At 34.3% G+C, this 16,440-nt stretch overlaps 1 protein-coding gene across 4 annotated transcripts in view; it reads right to left on the bottom strand.

The window, feature by feature from the left end:
- Positions 1-16,440, bottom strand: part of RIC1 (RIC1 homolog, RAB6A GEF complex partner 1) — a 133,213-nt gene that overhangs the window by 56,043 nt on the left and 60,730 nt on the right. For all 4 annotated transcript variants that reach the window (XM_068552550.1, XM_068552548.1, XM_068552549.1 and 1 more), the window contains one exon: positions 15,889-15,968. In XM_068552550.1, the coding sequence (XP_068408651.1) occupies positions 15,889-15,968 (80 nt within the window). Of the gene's footprint in view, positions 1-15,888; positions 15,969-16,440 lie in introns of those variants that run through there.

Raw genomic sequence — 16,440 nt, 5'->3', positions numbered from 1 at the left:
TGCAAGTGCTGGAAGACAAAAAAAAGTTAACTAAGAATTCTTTAACTAGAAAAACTATCCTTCAAAAATAAAGGAGAAATTAAGAGATTTTCAGATAAACAAAAGTTGAGGGATTTTGTCACAAGCAGATCTGAACTACAAGAAACACTAAAGGGAGTCCTTCAGGCTGAAATGAGAGAACACTAAACAGTAATCCAGAGCCATATGAAAAAAATAAAGAACACCAGTAAAGGTAACTACATAGGTGAATATAAAGCCAGCAATATTGTATTTTTGATTTGGAAATCCACCTTTTTAACTACATGATTTAAAAGACTAATGAATGAAGAGATAATTCTAAATCTACATTATGGGCACACAATGTATAATGATGTAATGTGTGACAATAAGAACATAAAAGGGGAAGGATGAAGATGTAGAGGAATATAGTTTCATTACTGAAACCAAGTTGTTATTAATTCAATCTAGGTTGTTGTAAGTGTAAGATGCTACGTAATCCCAAGATAACCACTAAAGAAACATCAAATATACAGAGAAAAGGAAATGAAAAAGGAATCAAAATTAAACACAAAAGAAGACAATAATGAAGGAACTGAGGAACAAAAAAGATACGACACACAGAGAACAAACAGCAAAATGGCAGAAGTTCTTCCTTACCAGCAATTATTTTAAATGTAAATGGATTAAACACTTCAATTAAAAGACACATTGTCAGAATAGATTAAAAAAACATATGATTCCATTTCTAAGTTTTCTATAAGAAACTCAGTTTAGATCAAAAGAAACAAATAAGTTGAAAGTGAAGGATGAAAAAAGATACTCCATGCAAACTGTATAACTAAGAGCTTAGTGGTTACAGTAACATTTGACAAAATACTTTAAATCAAAAATTGTTACAAGAGATAAAGGACATTATATATTGATGAAAGTGTCAATCCAACAAGAAGATATAACAATTATAAACAGATAACACATGTAACAACAGAGCCCCAAAACACATGAAGCAAATACTGAAGCAACTGAAGGGAGAAATAGTTCTAAAGTAACGACTAGACAATAGTTCTAAAGTAACAACTGGACAATACCCCACTTTCAATAATGCACAGAACAACTAGACAGAAGATTAGTAAGGAAACAGAGAATCTGAAAATTATAAACCACTCAGACCTAAGATGTATACCAAACTCTACCCAGTAACAGCAGAACACACATTCTTTCGCAAATGTACATGAAACATTCTCTAGGATAGAACATGTGAGGCCACCACAATGCCTCAATAAATTTTAAAAGATTGAAATTATCTTCTCTGACCACAATGAAATGAAACTAGATAGCAATAACAGAAGGAAAACTAGAAAATTCACAAATATGTGGAAATTAAACAACACCTCTGAGACAGCCAATAGGTCAAAGAAAAGACCAAAAGGAAAATTAGAAAATACTTTGAGACTAATGAAAATGAAAACACAACACCATAGGGGGCAGTGAATGCAGTGATCAGAGGAAAATTTACCGCTAAAATGCTTGCACCAAAAAAGAAGAAAAATCTCAAATCCATAACCTAACTTTACACCTTAAAAGGATCTAGAAAAAGAGCAAACTTAACTCAAAACTAGCAGAAGGAAGGCTATAATGAAGACTGGAGCGGATATGAACAAAAAATAGAGAATGGGAAAACAATAGAGAAAATCAAGCAAAGCAAACGTAGTTCTTTGAAAACATCAACAAAACTGAAAAACCTAAGGAAAAAAGAAAGGAAGACTCAACTCACTAAAATCAGAAATGAAAGAGGGGACATTACTACTGACCTTAGAGAAATAAATGGATTATAAGAGAATCCATATATTTAGTGAACTTGAATTTCCTTCTTTCCTGAACACACACAAATTGTCTTAAATATCCAGTGGAAGCAGATTATGTTTAATAATTCAAAAGGCAACCTAGACAACAACAACTGCAACTTACTAAGAACGTACTAACTCATTGTTCTCATTTTATAGATGCACAAAAACATAGAAAGTAACTGAACAAGCAGCTTTTCCAAAGTTATTGCCTATAAAAAGTAGAACCCAGACTGAAACCCATGTGGCTCTAATTTCAAATGCCATTCTCTTCTCCACATCTCTAAACTGCTATATATTTATCAGAGGTAGTAATATTAAGTCCAATGTCATAAGAAAGTAGGGAAAATGAAATTAAGCCTGTTTAAGAGTTCTGTTTTACTGATGTATTTTTCATGAATTAAAAGCAGTTTCCAGGCCTCCCTGGTGGTGCCAGTGGTTAAGAATCCACCTGCCAATACAGGGGGCACGGGTTCAAGCCCTGGTCCGGGAAGATCCCGTATGCCACAGAGCAACTAAGCCTGTGTGCCACAACTACTGAGCCTGCGCTCTACAGCCCGAGAGCCACAACTACTGAGCCCACATGCCACAACTACTGAAGCCCGCGCGCCTAGAGCCCGTGCTCCGCAATGAGAAGACACCACAATGAGAAGCCCGTGCACTGCAACAAAGAGTAGCCCCCGCTCGCCGTAACTAGAGAAAGCCACGCACAGCAATGAAGACCCAACACAACCAAAAATAAAAATAAATTTATTTTTAAAAAAAGCAAAGTTTCCTAGCTTTCCATTCTAATGAATGCAATGCATTCATGTCAATGAACGGTCCCCAAAGGGCAATGAAAAATGAAATGAGGGGTAGGTCAACTACTAGTCAAACTTCCCATAGCCTTGAGGAGGGAGTAGTTTCCCACTAAATTGATAAAAATAAAAAGCAAACTACAGTACTCAAAAATGTATCATAAAAATTACAAAGAAGTCTTAAAAGAGAAAAAATTGCCTTTAATATATATGTCAAGTATGCTTTGGAGGGCTAAACAAGATGATACAGAAAACTGTCACTATGCAATTAAATTCAACAGGCATTGATTTCAACAAAGTCTAGAGTGCAGGAAATCTCAAATACTTTAAGTGCCAGCTAAAGAAAACAATAACATAGCAGATAACCTGATGGATTTGGTGGTGCTGGGGGTGGGGGCGGGCAGCGCACAATGACACAGGGACACGGGATAGGAATTTCAGAAGTATAGCTAACTATACAGTGTTTTTCCTAGCAACATAACTTACCCTAAGGCCTATCTTTCCTTCCAAGTATAGCTCAAATCTCCTTATCTACAAACCTTTCCCTAACAACTCAAGCACTTTCCCCTGAAATGCTATTACCACCTTTAGGGATGTTCATTTACTTGGCATTTGCCATTGCATATTGCCATTAATTTTAAATATGTATCTCTTCTTTAGCATCTTACACCTTTACAGCAACAAAATAGCTAGTGCCTTACAAATGATAGTAAAGCATACAATAAGTGTTTGATGATGATGAAAAAAAGTCTCATTCCAGATTTTCACATTTTTTTTTTTCAGTTTCTTGAGGTGTAATTGACATAGAACACTGTATGAGTTTAAGGTGCACAACAAAAATGATTTGCAATATGTATACACTGTAAAATGATTACCACAATAAGATTAGTTAACATCCAACACCTCAGAGTCACAATTTTTTTCCCCTTGTGATAAGAACTTTCAAGATCTACTCTCTTACAACTCATGTTATCAAATTTTAAAATGATTCTGGAATGTATTAGGCTTGATCCAGGAAGTTCTGGCAATCCTAGGTGAATTCTGGACCAAAAGGCTTTGGTTCTCCCACCATAGTTCTGGAAAGGCTCAGGATGGTTTCTTTCATCAAACTCCATACCTCCTATTTCATCATTTTCAGTCAACCTAATTGTTTACCAGAATTATCAATAATGAAAGTATTTGGGCATGAAATAAAATGATGATAACTTGAATGTGATAAAACATACTCAGTGAAAAAAGACTGAAAATTGTTCAAGCTGACTGATGGACACATAGGTGGTCATCAGTCACGTTATTATTATACTAACAGAAAACTGGTGCCAAATTAGCCCTCCAGAAACAATAAAAAAAAAAACAACTGGGCAAAATATATAAAACAACCATATTCAGACACTGCATAACAGGCAGCACAGGACTACAATCCTGAGTGAAGGGAGACAAACAAGGTTTTCTGATAGAAGTCACTTTCTAGACTACCATGTACGGTGGGAAGACACAAGCATACTATGGCAGTCTTGTTAAGCTGAGGAGAAAAAGATTAAAGTTCAGGGAAGCAGAAGCAGCTATTTGTGGAACAGAGTAAAAGAGAGGTGAGAGATACAGAGAAAGAGCTCTAGAAACCTATAGGGATTCCCCTTAAGTCTTGCTGAATACTAAGCTATGCATTTATATGGTGAAACCCCACAAGGTCAGCCAAAGAATAACTACCAGAGTTTTAAGCTGTACCGTTCATATAGGGCTGAGAGACATTCCAGTTCTGACCACATAAAAGAGACCTCATTAAAGACCCAGGACATTAGCAGAGAGCTCAGAAGGGCTAAGCTAGTCTACAGTAAAGGTTGAACCTACCCTAAAAATACATAAACAAGCTTCAAAAGGATCACGAAGCTCTCCAACTTAACTGCCATCCAAAACAAACTTCAACATTCTTTAAAGCAAAAGAATGAAAATCAGACACTTGATACCTAATACAATGCCCATGATCCAACCTAAAATCACGAGACATGTGATAGGCCCCAGCAACTCAACTCTTAGGTATTTATTTACTCAGAAGATATAAAGCTAACTGGAGAGTGAAATGAGACTGGAATCTGAAAAAGCAGACAAGGTTCACAATTTCACTTTTTACTTTTTATATGTCTCTCATTATTTGTGTGCTTTTTAATACAATTTTTAAAGGTTACACTCTATTTACAGTTGTTACAAAATATTGGATACATCCCCTGTGTTGTACAATACATCCTTGCAGCCTATCTTACACTCAGTAGTTTGTATCTACTACTCTCTCACCCCTGTATTGCCTCTCCCCTCAATGGTAACCACTAGCTTGTTCTCTGTATCTGTGAGTCTACTTCTCTTTTGTTGTATTCACTCGTTTGTTATATTTTTTAGATTCCACACAGAAGTGATACACAGTATTTGTCTTTCTCTGTCTGGCTTATTTCACTTAGCATAATGCCCTCCAAGTCCATCCATGGTGCTGCAAATGGCAAAATTTCATTCCTTTTTATGGCTGAGTAGTATTCCATTGTATGTATATGTATATATGTGTGTATATATATATATGTATATATATATATATATATATATATATATATATATATACATATATATATATACACCACTTCTTCTTTATCCATTCATCTGTTGATAGACACTTAGGTTGCTTCCATATCTTGACAATTGCAAATAATGCTGCTAGGAACAATGGGGTGCATGTATCTTTTCAAATTAGTGTTTTTAGGTTTTTTTTGACATATACCCAGAAGTAGAATTGCTAAGTCATATGGTAGTTCTATTTTTAGTCTTTTGACTAAAAATATGGTTTTCCACAGTGACTGCACTGATTTACAGTCACACCAACAGTGTACGAGAGTTCCCTTTTCTCCACATCCTTGGCAATACTTGTTATTCATGTTCTTTTTTATGATGGCCATTCTGACAGGTGTGAGGTGATATCTCATTGTGGTTCTGACTTGAATTTCCCTGATAATTAGCAACGTTGAGCCTCTTTACATGTGCCTGTTGACCATCTAAATTTCCTCTAGAGAAAAATGTCTATTCGGATCTTCTGCCCATTTTTTAATTGGGTTGTTTTTCTGATGTTGAGTTATATGAGCTGTTAATGTATGTTGAATATTAATCCCTTATTGGTCATGTTGTTTGCAAATATTTTCTCCCATTCAGTAGGTTGTCTTTTGTTTTGTCAATGGTTTCCCTTGCTGTGCAGAAAGCTTTTATTTTTTTTAACATCTTTATTGGAGTATAATTGCTTTACAATGGTGTGTTAGTTTCTGCTTTATAACAAAGTGAATCAGATATACATATACATATATCCCCATATCTCCTCCCTCTTGCATCTCCCTCCCACCCTCCCTATCCCACCCGTCTAGGTGGTCACAAAGCACTGAGCTGATCTCCCTGTGCTATGTGGCTGCTTCACACTGGCTATCTATTTTACATTTGGTAGTGTATATATGTCCATGCCACTCTCTCACTTCGTCCCAGCTTACCCTTCCCCCCCTCCCCATGTCCTCAAGTTCATTCTCTACGTCTGCGTCTTTATTCCTGCACCTTGCTGTGCAGAAGCTTTTAGGTTTAATTAGGTCCCATTTGTTTATTTTTTCTTTTGTTTCCTTTGCTTTAGGAGACGGATCCAAAAAAATATTGCTGTGATTTATGTCAGTGTTCCTGCCTACATTTTCCTCTAGGAGTTTTATAGTATACAGTCTTACATTTAGGTCTTTGATCCATTTTGAGTTTATTTTTGTATATGGTGTTGGAGAATGTTCTAATTTTATTCTTTAACATGTAGCTGTCCAGCTTACCCAGCACCACTTACTGAAAAGAATGTCTTTTCTCCATTGTATATTCTTGCCTCCTTTGTCAGATTAATTGACTATAAGTGTGTGGCTTTATTTCTGGGCTCTCTATCCTGTTCCATTGATCTATGTGTCTGTTTTTGTGCCAGTACCATACTGTTTTGATTACTGTAGCTTTGTAGTATAGTCTGAAGACAGGGAATGTGATTCCTCCAGCTTTGTTCTTCTTTCTCTAGATTGTTTTAGCTATTTGGAGTCTTCTGCATTTCCATACAAATTTTAAAATTATTTGTTCTGCTTTTGTGAAAAATGCCATTGGTATTCCGACAGGGATTGCACTGAATCTGTAGATTGCCTTGGGTAGTATGGTCATTTTAACAATATTGATTATTCCAATCCAAGAACATGGTATATCTTTCCATCTGAGTCATCTTTGATTTCTTTCATCAGTATCTTTCAGTTTTCTGAGTACAGGTCTTTTGTCTCCTTAGGTAGGTTTATTCCTAGGTATTTTATTCATTTTGATGTGATGGTAAATCAGATCGTTTCCTTAATTTCTCTGATAGTTCACTGTCAGTGTATAGAAATGCAACAGATTTCTGTGTATTACTTTTCTGTCCTGCAACCTTACCGAACTCACTGATGAGCTCTGGTAGTCTTCTCGTGGCATCTTTAGGATTTTCTACGTATAGTATCGTATCACCTGCCAACAGTGACAGCTTTACTTCTTTTCCAATTTGGATTCCTTTTATTTCTTTTTCTTCTCTGATTGACGTGTCTAGGACTTCCAATACTATGTTGAATAAAAGTGGCAATTGTGGGCACCCTTGTCTTGTTCCTGGTCTTAGAGGAAATGCTTTCAGCTTTTTCACCGCTGAGGATGATATTAGCTGTTGGTTTGTAATATAGGTCTCAAATCAATAAAATGAGGAATGAAAAAGGAGAAGTTACAACCAACACCACAGAAATACAAAGGATAATAAGAGACTACTACAAACAACTATATGCCAATAAAATGGACAACCTAGAAAAAATGGCCAAATTCTTAGAAAGGTGTAATCACCCAAGACTGAACCAAGAAGAAACAGAAAATATGAACAGACCAATCACCAGTACTGAAACTGAATCAGTAATTTAAAAACTCCCAAAAATTGAAATTCCAGGACCAGATGGCTTCACAGGTGAATTCTACCAAACATTTAGAGAAGAGTTAACACCTATCCTTCTGAAACTATTCCAAAAAATTGCAGAGGAAGGAAGACTTCCAAACTCACTCTATGAGGCCACCATCGCCCTGATACCAAAACCAGACAAAGATATCACACAAAAGGAAAATTACAGGCCAATATCACTGATGAACACAGATGCAAAAATCCTCAACAAAATACTAGCAAACCAAATCCAACAATACATTAAAAGGATCATACAACATGATCAAGTGGGATTTATTCCACAGATGCAAGGATTTTTCAATCCACAAATCAATCAATGTGATACATCACATCAACAAACTGAAGAATAAAAACCACAGATCATGTCAATAGATGCAGAAAAAGCTTTTGATAAAATTCAACATCCATTTATAATAAAAACTCTCCAGAAAGCAGGCACAGCAGGAACATACCTCAACATAGTACTTGTCTGTTTTTGTAAGAATATATTCATGGACTACCAGTGTAAATTTTTTTAAAGTGCCATGGGATTATACATGAGGGATCAGCTATTTCTTGGGTACAAGGGAAGATAGGAGAGTTGAGGTCCAAAGCTTTATAAATACTTGATCTGAGCTTGAAAACCAAGTGAGATAGCTTTCTTACATAAAAAAGATAGTGGTGAAGGCATACCAAGTAAAGCAAATAGCAAATGAACAGAATTAAAATACATAGGAAGTGTGGGTTCAGTGTGCTGGAGATAGGGGAAAAGTAGGTTCTAAATGCCAAGCCAGATCTCTTGGGCTTTATTTTGTGGGGACTGGAGAGCAACAGAAGTTTATGAGATAAGGAATTAATACCCTGAATATATAGAGAACTCCTAAAACTCAACAACAAAACACCAAAACAATCTGATTCAAAAAGGGACAGAGGACTCAAAACAGACATTTCTCCAATGATACACAATCGGCCAATAAGCACATTAGAAGAGTACCTAACATCACTAATCAGTAGGGAAATGCAAATCAAAACTAAAGTGAGATACCACCTCACACCTACAAGTTACTATAAAAATACATATATAACAATAAGTGTTGGCAAGAATGTAGAGAAATTAGAGTCCTTGTGCACTAAGTACAGCAAATGGTACAGCCCTTGAGGATAATAGTATGGCAGTTCCTCAAAAAATTAAAAATAGAATTACCATAAGATACAGCAATTGTACTTTGGGGTATATACCCAGAGGAACTGAAATCAGGGTCTCAAAGAGACATTTGAATACCCATGTTTATAGCAGCATTATTCACGATAGAATGTGGTATATACATACAGTGGAATATTATTCAACCTTTAAAAGGAAGGAAAGTCTAACATATGCTACAAAATGAATGAAACTTGAGGACATTATGCTAAGTGAAATAAGTCAGTCACAAAAGATAAATATCGTATGGTTTCACTTATATGAAGTACAGTTAAACCTTGAACAACCTGGGGGTTAGGGATGCAGACCCCCATGCACTAGAAAATCTGTGCGTAACTTTACAGTTGGCCCTCCATATATGTGGCTCTGCGTCCTTGGATTCAACCAACCAAGAATCCTGCAGTACATATTTACTGAAAAAAATCCACATATAAGTGGACCTGCACAGTTCAAACCTGTGTTGTTAAAGGGCCAACTATATAACTATACTTTAAAACAGTTACGATGATAAATGTTACATTATGTGTATTTTACCACAATAAAAAAATTAGAAATAAAAAAATTTACTGATATGATCTTTCTGAAATAATATTCCAGGAAGTACTGATGTATAATGCTAGCATTTTTGTATCTTTAGATCCAGGTGTTAATTATTTAGAACAAAGTTAATCCAGACTTTAAAAAAAAGTTTCTGAGACAAGAATCACATCATCAAGTCTCTGTTTTGAAGAATAAATCTGGTTATCAGTGCAAAGAATGTATTTCAGTATGGAGGAGAAAGAGACTAGAGGACAAGAATGAGTTAGTAAACAAGCTTTTCAATAGCAAGGACAGGCCATGAACACCCCTAATATGACAAGTGAGAGTAAAATACATACTAGCAAATTTTAGAGGCACTAGAGAGTTGTAATCAATCAATACAACTTGATTACCAAAGAAGAGAAATGAAGAAATAAAGATTCAACATGTTTTCAACATCACACACTGTGTAAAAGATCATGGTAGGGCTTCCCTGGTGGCGCAGTGGTTGAGAATCTGCCTGCCAATGCAGGAGACACGGGTTCGAGCCCTGGTCCGGGAAGATCCCACATGCCGCGGAGCAACTAGGCCCGTGAGCCACAACTACTGAGCCTGCGCGTCTGGAGCCAGTGCTCCGCAACGAGAGGCCATGACAGTGAGAGGCCCATGCACCGCGATGAAGAGTGGCCCCCACTTGCCGCAACTAGAGAAAGCCCTCGTACAGAAACGAAGACCCAACACAGCCAAAAATAAATAAATTAATTAAAAAAAAAAAAAAAGATCATGGTAATGGCAATAAATTTTAGAAAAGCAATAACATGTTTGGCTTGGTAAAGAGGAAATGAGTTAGGTTTAGACATGATGAGTTTGAGGCTGCCTAGAGATATCTAAATAGATGTGTTCCAGAAAGGTGGGCCAAAAGCTTAAGAAAGTGGTACTATATTACAGAAACGTCTGAACCTCATCCACATATACTGGATAACTAAAGCCAGTAAGAGCATGTAGAATACAAGAGAACACAGAACAAAATCCTAGGGAACAGTAAAGCATTATTTTAGGTACTATAGAGTAATTTAGGGTGTTGAGTTAAACCTAATGACATCTTCATGAAGTGGATATTAACTCCATTCTTCAGACTTGTAAAATAAAACTCAAAAAAACTAAGCAACACGATTAATCCTGAAAGCTAAGAAAAGCCACGGAAAAACTGTAGAAAAATGGCAAGTTAATTTTATGTTAGAAAAATTCACTTAGGGGAAAACCACAGAAGATGAATTAATAAGATATTACAATAATCCAAGAGAAAAATGACAAAACCCAAACTAAAGTAGTGTTGCTCAGAATTAGGAAGAAGGGAAAGACATGAGGAATATAAGGTAGAATATACTGGACTTGATATAGCCTGGCTATTGGAGTTATTAAGTGGCAAGAATAAATAAGCTCAAATGACGGTGCCATTTACAAAAAAAGAGAATAAACTGTAGGCTTTCCCAGGATTAGGTTATTTAAAAGGCAGAATGTAATTTTTCTTTTTATACTTAATAAAAAATTTCTCCCTTCTGACTTTTTCACTGTAAGTTATTAGATAAGACCTAGGATTTATTCACAGTAATTTCTTCTTATTAACTTTCTTACCTTCTAAATCTCACCAATCCAGAATGCTCCGGCCATGGGCGTATGTTTTGTTTCCTCATCTCACTGAGAACTTTTAAACATCATCTTCTCAGTAAAGACCCTGACCACTCTATTTCAAGTTGTTTCCCCACTTCCCATTCCCTTTCCCAGCTTTATTTTTCTCCACAGAATGTATCACCTAATTTGTAATGTATTTTACTTATTTATCACCATCTATTAGAAGAATGCAGGCTGTATGAGTAGGGTTTCTTGTTGTTGTTGTTTTTCTTCTTTTTTCTTTTTCCTCTGCTGCATCCCAGTATCTAGAACAGTCCTGGAGCCTGACAAAATTTAATACTTAAATGGATGGATGGATGACAACAATTTTTCAGAAGAGTTTTCTGAAAGAGGTAGTACTCTTTATCACCAGGCCTTTTATATCATTTTTCTTAAAAAAAAAAAAAAAAAAAAAAAAAAGCTTTTTATTTACATTATCACAAAATCAGACAGCTTTGAGTCTGATAAGAACAATGCATAGGGCTCTTTGAATCAGGCAGATCTTTTAACAATTCTGTGATTTTTTGAATTCAGGTGCCAGTCTTAGAAGTGTGGCCAACAGGGGAGTGGTTTTCACTGTCCAGAATTTATAGAATAACGTTGCTAATTAATCTTATTAGTAAATGCTCATGCAATTATAATGTAAGCTAATGGATACATAAAAGACGCAAAGTTGAACAGCTAAAGGTTACACATGTACTGTTAACAGAATACATACATATTGAAATCAAACTACACATGCAACGTTTTGAGAAGATCAAAGGGAATCAAAAATGTTAGGATAACTAACATACTTTGTCAAGTTCAAAAACTGAACTTAGACCAAGATATATTGTTAGAAATAACTTTCTAAATCTATAGAAGCTTAAGGGGAAAAAAGCAGTTAAAGTTTATTCTCCAGAAAACTAACACTCAAAACTTACTAGCAAAAAGAAAAAAACAAATGTTGAGGGGAATCTTTCACATCTGTAAGTAATTCAAACCTCTTTTATTCTCTTTGATGTAATTGAGTAAATGTTTATATCCCCCTTCCTTGCAGGTTTCTCCTGCAAGAAGCTTTATTTTACTGAGGTATAATTGACTTACAATGTTATGCTAGTTTCAGGTGTACAGCAAAGTGATTCAGTTGTATATATAATATACATGTGTATATATATAATATCATATATATGTTCTTTTTCAGATTTTTTTCTCTTATAGGTTATTACAACATATTGAGTATAGTTCCCAAGAAGCAGGATTTTTGAAAAGACAAGTTGTGTTGAAGTTAGAAATTGCTAACCTCAACTAATTATTCTCTTCTTGCTTCCCACCTAGCACGAATTCATAACAGGTGGTAAAAATATTGGCCTTGGGGAGGGAGTGGGACGTCTGAATTTTGATAGTTGTTTTGGAGTGATGTTTTTCAGTGAAAAAGATAGTATCTTCATCTTTAATAGTTGATAATTAAATATACTGAATTTTAGTACAGTAACTTTTCTTTTTAAAAGAACACTAACCTCAATAAGGCTGGTCTCAGTAAGGTGGAAAGATAGAAAGAATAAGGAGAAAAAAATCTCTGCTCTCAAAAGTAGTATACGTAATGATGAAATGTTTGTTGAAATTACTTTCATTATGAAATTAAATGATTTGCAGTTTCAAGAACTACCAAACTCATATTTAAACATAAACACATGAACATATTCTAAAGCTTAACACAAATTATTTCTGATTTATCCCTGGCAGAGTTTCCTTCATTAATTTCACTGTAAGTTACAAGACATGAAAGAAAAAGCCATCAAGACGACCTTCAATGGGTAAGTCCATTCACTGGCCTGTGTAACCAATATGAAGGAATATTTTAATATAGAATGGAATTTATAAATATGCAAAGAATGAAAGAAATGGAAAATTCATTAATCAAAGAATAAATGACCTAAATGACCTTTGAGGCATAAAGAGTCATTTAATATAAGACTGTAACCATTGCTGAAGCCTGACTCCCATCATCAAAAGGAAGGATGCTGGAAACAAAACTATGTGGAAACTGAAAGATTATGGGGGCATCTGACCTGTTCTAAGATGAAGCACTATGGGAAAAGAGGCAGTCTGAGGTTAAGATGCTGTCACATAATACAAGGAAGTTGAGATACTATAGAAAAACTCATGGGAGGAACTTATAAGATTTAGAGGAGAGAAGCAAGAGACAATAGCGTTTCTAAAACTGAGAAGAGGATGACTAACCACTGGCCTCAATTATGCTGTCTCTATTCTTCAGGACTACTATAAACCACTCCAGATCATTTATCCATTTTTGGTTCCCTAACTCCCCAAATAAAACCCAAAGTAGTAGATGGCTAGATGGACACACAGGGTTGAAGCAGTGTAGTATTGGTGGTTAATTTAAATACACAGATTTTGAAGCTACAACACTTATGTTTAGATCCTGACTGTGTCACTTACTAGTGTATGACTATGGGTGAGTTACTTAGCCGTCTCTGTGCTGCAGTTTGTAGAGTTACTGTACATAACTACCTCATCAGGTTGCTACAGGGATTAAGTTAGTTTGAAAAAGTGCTTAGAACAGTGTCTTGAATTGCATAAGTGTTTACAATGGCACAGATGATGATGATACACTCTCAAAACTAAATTTTTTAATTTTTAAAAATTTTTATACAATTTTTAAAGGTTACTTTCCATTTACAGTTATTACAAAATATTGGCTATATTCCATATTGTATAATACATCCTTGAGCTTATCTTACACCTAATAAAAACTAAATTTTAAAAAAAACTCTCCTCAAATCAGGTTTTAAAAACCTAAACTCACATAACCCTTCAAACAACTGAAGAAGAAAATATTTTTATTCCCATTTTATAAACAGGTTCTACAGAAAAACTAAGAAACTTACTAGGCTAAAACACCGAACTAGAAAGTAGTCTAGCAAACAAATGCATAATAGGCTGATTCTAATCTGCTCTGTGAAACTGTTTCCATATAAGAGATTTTGTTTGATTTTATGTAGCAGTTACTAGAAGTTAAACTCTGAAAAAAGTATATTATCAAGTTAAAAACAAAAAATATATATAATATATACAATTTATGTAATATATGAAATCACTTTATATATATAATCACTTAAATCATTAGAAATAAAGTAAAAATTTGATGAGGGAAAAATATATTAATAATAATAGCAGCTGTCCATTATTAATTTTTCCACAAGCTAGGCACTTATCTAAACATTTAATATGCATGGTCTCATTTAATCCTATAAAATAATTACTACTGTTATCTCATTCTACAGATGAGGAAACTGAGGTTTTTAGAGGTATTAACTTGATAGGAGACATACAGCTGAAAAGCAGCAGAACTGACATTCAATTCCAGGTCTATCTGACACCAAAGCCTATATCCCCCCTTAATTTCTATTTATGCTGCTCTAAGACAATACACATTTTATTGAGCCCACATATTGAAACTCAAACTCTTCAACACAGTGGAAGAACATCCAAGTTTAAAAACAAAACAAAACAATAATGCTCTTTACTTAGTTCTTTAGCTTAACATATACAGTCAAACACAGCATAGCTCATGCATTGTTGGGACCACTACTTAGTTAATAAGCAGCGTGCCCTGGAGTCTCAGAATTAAAAGGTAAGAAACTTTTTAAAACCTCTGGAAAACAAAAAGTGAGTCTCAAAATACTATTCCAAAACACTCTAAATATATGTAAATCATGTTGGCAAATGGAAGAAAACTGTATTTTTCACTGTTTCAAGAGATGTTATTTCCCTCCTCTGCCCACCTATAATAGTATAAAAAATAATCAAGTTAAGTACAGGTGATTCTGTTTATTGCTTTTTATTTACAGGAGAGTGTCTAAATTGGAGAATTAAAATGGAGATAGTTCCTCTCATGAGATTGCTTTCACCTATTTATCTTTTGAAATTTTTCAGAGTATGTCTAAATTGAGAATTAAAATGGATGATGTTTCCTCTTATGAGATTGCTTTTACCTATTTATCTTTTGAAATCTTTGTGTTTCTTAGCAATTTATATGACCCCTTCATATAAAAAATAGTAAGCCTTGGTCTTATTTACTGCAAAATTTTCCCCCAGTTTGTTATCTGCCCTTCTAATGTTGGTCTTTTTTTTTTTCTGTTAATTTTCAGAAATTTAAACTTTCATACAATGTAATCTATTTTCCCTTTAATTAATTTAATTAATTAATTTAATTAATTAATTTAATAACTAATAACCTCTGTCTTCTATCATCTAGAAATATGATAAATAATTCATTTATATTTTCATCCAGTTTTAATGGCTTGATCATTTTTTAAAAACGTGAAATACTTGAAAATTACATGTTCTTTTATTTCAAAAGGTCTTTCAATAAAATGTTCTCTTGTTTCAAAAGTAAGGCAAATAACAAAAAAGGAAAAGAAACAATGCAAAACATACAGAACACCACAGATTAAAGATCGGAAGTCCAAGTTCCCTCAAATTCTAATCAAGAGGTAACCCACTGTTTGGGGTACATATTTTTTCTATGCATATACTAAAATGTACAGGAAAAAGTACGTATAGCTTACTGACACTTCACCTCTTCCCCTCATGATCTTACCTCATACATCCCCAATAAAGACTAAAGGATGCTAGATCTGGAGTATTTTCATAGTAATTCTGAATGTCCAAGAAGGGAGATAGTACATCCATCCAAGATTTTCAGACTTATTTAATTATAGAATTCTTTATTCAAGTGACAGCAGTTCAAAGACCTGGTAATCTTTAAAACAGTGTTTTGGAAATGCTGGCTTAGCACTTCAGACAACCCCAAACTGTAATGTTTTGTGAATACAAAGTATGCAAATCAAATACTTAAAAAATGAAAGACAACAAACTTACTTGGGATACACTGGTTCATAAAGGTACTTGTCCCCTCTTGTAGATGTTATATGAAAAAACAAGATGTAGCCATTTGCCGTCTGAAAGATAAATTTTATTTACCATGAATTAAAGGGTAAGGCTATGACTGTAATCTTAATTTTATATATTCTTACTTTGAAAACACTTCAAGAACCCTCTTTTGAAGAGCTATAGCTTAATTATGCAAATAAAAAATCACTTTGTTTCAATATAATCCATCTTGTTTAAAGTAACTCATGAAAGGGATTTACAGATTGCAAAATATTTCATAGGTAATTGAAATCAATAGTTCATAACATGCTGTAGACATTAATATTCTAAAATAACTTTATTATTGAATAATAGATGATTATTTTGCAAAATATACAGAACGTTTTAAACTCTGGAATAACACGGCAAGTAATTTTTCTGAGTTTTCAAAGCAATTATGTCACCACAATAGTAATAGTATGATGAAATTCTTGACTCTACTCAAAGTTTATATAGTGTAACTTCAGAATAACATATTTTAGACATTTCAAAATCAATCAG

This window comes from Eschrichtius robustus, chromosome 10, assembly GCF_028021215.1.
Source record: "Eschrichtius robustus isolate mEscRob2 chromosome 10, mEscRob2.pri, whole genome shotgun sequence".
Classification (NCBI taxonomy): domain Eukaryota; kingdom Metazoa; phylum Chordata; class Mammalia; order Artiodactyla; family Eschrichtiidae; genus Eschrichtius; species Eschrichtius robustus.
The sequence above is the reverse complement of the archived record's forward strand: the minus strand, read 5'-3'. Positions and strand labels throughout refer to the sequence as shown.